Source organism: Haemaphysalis longicornis, unplaced genomic scaffold, assembly GCF_048455015.1.
Source record: "Haemaphysalis longicornis isolate Haplotype H1 unplaced genomic scaffold, Haemaphysalis longicornis Haplotype H1 scaffold_9, whole genome shotgun sequence".
NCBI lineage: Eukaryota > Metazoa > Arthropoda > Arachnida > Ixodida > Ixodidae > Haemaphysalis > Haemaphysalis longicornis.
In genome coordinates, this window is record NW_027526460.1 from 6,023,331 (window position 1) to 6,030,087 (window position 6,757).

Here is a 6,757-nt window from a genome sequence, read left to right on the forward strand (position 1 = left end):
GAGGTAGTCCCGCTTGCTTCTGCACGGTGTCAGCCAGAGTAGCCAGAGGGACTTGGGTGAGGGCTAGACCACCTCTCGGTCGAAGGATCACTTTGATGTCGTCCTCCGGCAAGGGGAGCACCGGGGGAATCGATCGCGCCGGTCGACGGCGGCGTCGGCTGGAAGAAACATTATGAGAAGTTGCGATGGCAGAGTTGGCCTGCAGCGATTGTCCACGAAGGGATTGTTGGCGGCGACGAATCGTCATCCAAGAGGGGTGGTCGAGGTCCTCCGGAGCGATGTCATCTCCTTCGACGGTAACCTCCATCATGCTGCTGCCGAGACGCTGACCACGGCCGGCGCGCTCGTGCAGCGGAGTGAAGGCTGACGGCACGTGCTGTGGAATGCAGCCGGCGGCCGCGCACAGCTTCGGCGCGAGGCGTGGTCGATGCTGTTCTACGCTGTGGCGTTAGGGTTAGATTTTTGAGTGGACAGTTTGACTCGCCTGTTGGGTCGAACTTGACGAAAGCGGTGTCAGGAGAGTCCTTACATCATGCCGGAACCATTGGTGTGGAAAACAGGTAGCAGGCACTGCTGGTTCGCTAGTGGCGATGCAAGATGCCAGAGCCAAGCCGGGGCGTGTGAGGTCGTGTCGGCCCCCTAGCGGAAAAGCCACGACAAGAAACATTTCTGTACTTTATCGTATTTTCGCGTGTCGTACTGTCGTCTTGTCGTATTCTTGTCGTGTCGGGATTCTGATGTCCTGTCGTGTGTCGTACTCCTTTCTTGATTTTGATGTTCCGTCGTGCCGAATTCGTGTCTTGTCGTGATCCTGATGTTCCATCAGTAGTTGCACATGGTTTGATTGTTATTCGCCATTGTGAAGAGTAGCGTAAATGGCTGTTCTGTATTGACTACAGGAATGTTTGTCGTTGAGAAAATTGACTTTGTCGCTACGACGAAAATGTGTGTCGTAACAACAGATAGCTTTGCCGCAACAACAGGACTTCTGTTGTCACAACAAAGATTTCTGTCGTACCACAAAGAATTCTTGTTAGGTTTTTGCGGTATTCCTGTTGTGATTTTAGGCAGTTGATAGAAGCCCGGACGTTTCGCAGCTACACATCACCGCTGCTGCTGTCTTGGAGGAGAATGGAGAATGCCGAAACGCCTCCCGGAGCCGGCCCAAATGCACCCGCGGCTGGCGGCGCAGGTGGCAACACGCCTGACGTTTCAGCTGTCCGCAGGCCATCGGTGTCCGTTTCTTGCATGGTAATTAAGGGAGCGCACTTTCTCACTTAGCGCAATGCAGCATGCGTCTAGTCTTCACCACTTCGTTGAATATATGTGACGTAAGGGAAGATATCGAGCATATGCTCAAAATTCACGGCGCCAAGGCAGGCAGTCGTAACATCTCTTTGCCAGTGAAGTTCCGTGCGGGGAATTTTCCCTTTTTCGGGGAATTTTGGCCAAAAGGGGAAAAGGGAATCTAATAGATGCAGAGAATTTTGGAATATACAGAGAAGTCATGGAATAAAAATAAAAAGTAATGTAAGTAAGCCGGAACTTGCTTCACAATTATTACTATGTGTTGTTTTGAAACGTTCCCTAACACCTCCTCGGGTTTATATTCAAATATTCGCAGTCGTGTTCCCGCAAGCCACAAGCATCCAAGGTTGCTTACAATCCAGCTAATAAAACAGGAGGTAGCCATGGAGGGAGGAGGAAGAGGAGGGAGTGGTTGTTGGGGGTGGGGGAAGGGGAGATAGAGGCCGGTAACTGTCTGGCGTTTGTATAGAGAAAAGAATACTTCACGAGAAAGAGCTAGTGATGTATGAAGCGGTGGTGGTTGAAGGGCTGAAGCCTGTTTGCATCTATTTTAGCGTACTATAAAGAAAAGTATACTATAAACACAAGTTGATCTTGGGACGACGGCGCCATCTGGGGTATTCAGAGCGAAACGCACGTTTTGGATTCACAGTAGGAAGGAGCCAAATGGTGTAGCAGACGATGAGAAAATGTGAAAGCGTGTTTTCTGCTGGTCCGCTGCACCATTTGGCTGCTTCCTACCGTGAATCCCAAACGTGCGTTTCGCTCTGCACACCCCAGGTGGCGCCGTGGTTCCAAGATCAACTTGCGCTGGCTCGCACGTCCAAATCAGCCGCAATTTTCCCACAGGCGAAATCGTTTTCATTTATTTTCGAAATAAATAGGTAAGTACCGTCGTTGATCCCGGTGTCAAACAAAATAGACCACAAAATGCGACCTTCGTGTGAAGTTTCAGCGCGAACAGAGTGGCGGTTCACTTTGCAAAAAAAATTTGAAGTGTTCCAATTATCGTCGCACCACCCTTACACAAGCACATTGCCACGAAGGAATCTCTACAGGCGCCAAATAAACGGTCTGACACAGAAGTAGGAAGGACCAAAGGCCTTATATTAAACACCTCGCTCCGTGTGTCCGTACGAAACGAATGCACCGCGCACCTGCAAAGTCGGCTCCAGTGCTATACTCAACTGCATTGTTGCGAAGGCACTATTTAGCGCCAATATAACGTGTCTGCAGTGCAAAAGCAGAGTTCTTTGAATGACTCTGGTAAAAGTATCAACGCCGTAGCGCCATTTAATAGCATTTTCGTAAGCGGCAAAAGTGCGAAACAACAAGCGCTACAGTATACAGACGAACAGGCGTTCCTCCTCGTTGAGTCCACGTAGAAATGCCCGAGCGTTTACAGAAAACAAATTTGGGAAGGGTTTTTGTCATAGCGACCCGCATGGGCACGGGTAGCGTGGCACGTGGCCCCCCGTAGGTTTTTTGTTGACGGACAGACATACAAAATCGCCATGGGATCTGTAGACAGCTTAGTTGGAAAATGAAGGACGAGCAGGGGGAGGCTATGATAGCATCGAGGTCGGCCCGGCTGCGCTTAGTCTAATTCGTCCTGTTGTTTTCCGCTTGATAGACGTAACAGCTTCATCCTAGTGGGCCCTAACATGCAGTAGGGTTACATGCGCGGTGCGCAGACCCCTCCTCCTCCCTTCGTGCATGAAGGCTTACGGAGTCGTTCCTTGGCCGTCGGTCTGGATCACGCCCAACCCTGGCTCTGACGCTTTTCGACTAGGAATTGTAAAACCACGAATGTGGGCTCTATGAATCGCTATGATTGTTCCCGCGCTATTAGCACTTACACGGTGAAAAACCAGCATTTGCAGCCGTGTTCAAGCAGTTCATTAAGGCACGACACAAGCCGTGATGTCCCAGCTCCCCAGGGTGTGGTGGTGGTTTCGTACACGGGAGAAATGATGTGACGCCTCTGTATATAGGGCGGCGACCGAGTTCAGTTAAATTGTCTTGTTACGTCCGTGACGCCCTTTCCAGCGAGCATACTCCAAGCTCAGTGGTTTGCATATGCCCGTGCAGGCAATTAAAGACCAGCAAGCCCCCTACACAAACGCCTGCTCATGAGAAGTGTGATGGTTTCGATGCCAGATATCCGGGGGCATGTGTTCGCATAATGCTTCAGTAAGCACTTACGAGACAGAGCTGCAAAAAGCTGCGCAGAAATGCCGACATTTGGACGCAGAAAAGCGGAAAGTGATTGCAGGCAACTTCGATTCTTCATTCGCGTATGATAATCTGAAACCTATTTAAAATGTTGGTCGGCTCAGTAATACCCGAGCCATTTGAATCGCTGCTCTTTCGGCCACAAAACTATCGCACGTGTACGAAATTTTCCTTGCTTGCCTCAATTTTTATACTTTTCAGAGCAAGCCAAGCCCTGTTCTGTCCGAGACCCTAGAAAACGTGGTCCGATACAAACGCTACCAAAAGTACGCGTTTGTTTTCGTCGTACTCCTGGGGGCTTGTGTGGTCTTCTTGGTCATCCTCTACCTCGCTTTAATCAGTCCGAGCCGAACGGTGTACTGCGAAACCGAAGCGTGTCTGCAACACGCCGCCGAGCTGAGCGCCACTCTCGACCTATCCGTCCACCCGTGCAGCAATTTCCGACGCTTCGTGTGCGGCCGCTCTCAGCCCTGGGCGGGCAGCATGGAAGAACAGATGGCGGCGCGAGCGGCCGACGCCGTCCTCGCCGAGCTGGAGCAAGACACGGAGCGGGCGAGGAAGCCGACGAAATTCTTTCACAGCTGCACGAGCGGTCCGCATCGCAGGCGCCGGGGTCTCGCCCAGTTCACGGAGTTCCGGAGGAAATTAGGCCTAGTGTGGCCCGAAGACAGCCGACTGGACGAGAGATCCCACCCCGTGGATGTGATGATGAACCTGGCTGTGAAGTGGAACATGAACTTCCTGTTCGAGGTTCGGGTGCTTCCCGACGCCAGCGGCAACTCGTCCGTGCTGCTCATCACTCCCGGCAGGCTGGGCGTCGTTTGGAGAGCTCGGCTGCGACTGTTGCGTTCCACAAGCCCCGACCAGTACGGCAAACGCGTGGACCTCCACTACTACGTGCTCAGCGTCAAGGCGCAGAACGTCAGCCATGCACAGCTTCAAAAGCTCGAGCAGGACATCGTCGGGGCCAAAGTGGAGAGCGTCGGAGCAGCCCAGCAGCAGAGCTGGTTTCCGCTCGCTGGTCTCGACCGTCTCGTGCCGTCTGCGGAAGGTCGCCTGTCGGTTTCGCGCCTCAACGACCACTTTCGAGGGCAGGTCAACTGGACTCCGAAGCACATTGCCATTGTACAAAGTGCGCGGATACTGCAGAACGTTGAAAAATTGATCACAGCGCACGGATCGAGATGGCTCTTAGTCGGGCTCTCCTGGATCTTTATACAGTCTCATCTGTGGGCTGTCATGGGAATGCCGGAATTAATGTTCCCGGGTGAGGCCCAGAAATGGGAGAAACACGCGTGCCTCGAGTACGTAGACAAATTCTTTGGACCATTAGCCGCGGCGCAACACTTGGTTCGTCGGCTCACTGCTCGGGATGAGGTGTATGATATCAGTCGCTTCTTTGAGAAAATCAGGCGCAGTGTAAATACCAAGCTGGATGGGTTGTCCGCCACGGACGCTGTTGGAGTAACGGCGGCCAAGCGAAAAGTGTCTGCCATCAAAATAAGCGCTCTGCCGGCGCGAGCACTTTTCAGCGACAGCGGGCGGGAAGACCTGTACCGCTCATTTCCGCCCCAGGAGGGCGGCGAGCGTTTCATTTCCACCCTGATCGGCCTGTCGGAATTGCACCGAAATTTGCGCCTCCACAACAACTATCTCAACCTCTACAGCAAGCACATGTTCTCAGACTACGGCGACTCCATCTATATTTACCCGACAAACTACCTCGAGATACCGCTGCTCACCCTGGAGCCACCCTTGTACTACATGCATGTAGCGTTCGGCATAAACTACGCAGGACTGGGAGGCGTCGTGGCGCGAAATTTGTGTCGGGCCTTCGACCGCCGTGGCGTCACCATCGACGAGACCGGAGAAGAAGTCCAGTGGTGGGTACGGCCGCCGTCGGGTTCACGCAAGGCAAATGTGGAATGCGGCAGCATCGGGTCCTCAAGTGGCGCTAATGAAAGCGAGCTCTCCGAGCGTCTGTTCCGCTCGGCGCTGGCACTCGACGTTGCCTTCAGCGCGTTCAGGGACGCCGTCTCGCGGGGACACGTGCCGGACAGCGACGTGAAGATTCGCGGATTCTTCGACTACACGGAGAATCAGATTTTCTTCATCACTTACTGCCACGTTCTGTGCGCGTACAAGGTGCAAGCTGGCAGCCACGACGATGACGAGTGCATGTACGCCATGAAGAACTTCAAGCCGTTCGCAGAAGCATTCAACTGCCCCGCCGGTACTCCGATGAATCCGACTGAAAAATGCACTTTTTTCGCGCCAACTCCGCCCCATTCAGGACGGAGGTAACAAAGCAGTGTTTCGTGGCAGGTGTAAGGACGAACCGCGAAGTGCTGTGAACATTTTGCAAGACTACCTTATTAGGGAACGACTTTCATTCAATGTATTTGTTCAGATGGACACAGCTGTGTGCGTGCATATATATTAGTATTTGTTAGCATATATTTGTGGGTATATATTGCCAAATATACGCATTTGAGTAGCAAAAGGGCATCATAATTGTTCTGCAGCGTCATTTGCTCGTCCTTTCTTGCTAACGCGTAAGCATTATATTCTTAATAGCAAGACTTATAGCCTTGGATTCAATAGAATTTTCAGTAACCACGCTAATGCACAATTGAACACACACCAATGTACGTTTCACTTGAGCGAGCATAAAAATTGCTTGCTTGCATGCATAAGACACCGTGCTCTGAGCGTCTTGATGTTGCTGCGCCCAAGTTTCTGCCGAGGAATGTGGCTATTGCCCACGGCTATGTGGCAAAAGGTGAACAGTCCTGGTACCTGTTTCTGTACGTTGCGCCTTGTCATGTACATTACCTTAAATAAATTGAAAGGGATATTAGGTTCTCGCGTATTATTTATTCTCACCACGCTGAACTAATGCTTCTGGACTGCCCGTGTGTTAAACTGCCCTTGTGGTTTTTGCTACAGGGGAAGGAGGAGGAATAAGTGTTTACTTCACGAGCGCTGGTGCTGCTGTCGGGGCACCCTCCCGCTGGGGGGCGCCCCTAGTTCGGGACGCCTCGGCCTTGGCGGGCAGTCCAGGCCGCGTATTTCCAAACGCTTCGCTGCACAGAGCACCATATAGAGCTGCTCCCAACGGTTCGCTTCTTTTTTTGAAATATTAGAAGTGTACTCTCCGTCCCCTACCTTACTTTTCCCAACAATAAACCAATGAGTTACGCCTTTTTCAATT

The 6,757-nt window shown here is 52.1% G+C and overlaps 1 protein-coding gene across 1 annotated transcript; it reads left to right on the top strand.

Annotated features, from left to right (window-relative positions):
• The first annotated feature begins 1,100 nt into the window (after positions 1-1,100).
• LOC144151975 (neprilysin-1-like) lies at positions 1,101-6,279 on the top strand. The gene is made up of 2 exons (XM_077683160.1): positions 1,101-1,251; positions 3,745-6,279. Exons 1-2 carry the CDS (start codon positions 1,132-1,134, stop codon positions 5,845-5,847), a joined length of 2,223 nt encoding a protein of 740 aa, XP_077539286.1. The 5' UTR covers positions 1,101-1,131; the 3' UTR covers positions 5,848-6,279.
• The last annotated feature ends 478 nt before the right edge of the window (positions 6,280-6,757 follow it).

What these genes read in the sequence shown, in the direction of transcription:
- LOC144151975 (XM_077683160.1), top strand. Translation starts at nt 1,132, where the DNA reads ATGGAGAATGCCGAAACGCCTCCCGGAGCCGGCCCAAATGCACCCGCG. An exon ending in CGGTGTCCGTTTCTTGCATG is followed by an intron (nt 1,252 to 3,744) that starts GTAATTAAGGGA and finishes TATACTTTTCAG; the next exon opens with AGCAAGCCAAGCCCTGTTCT.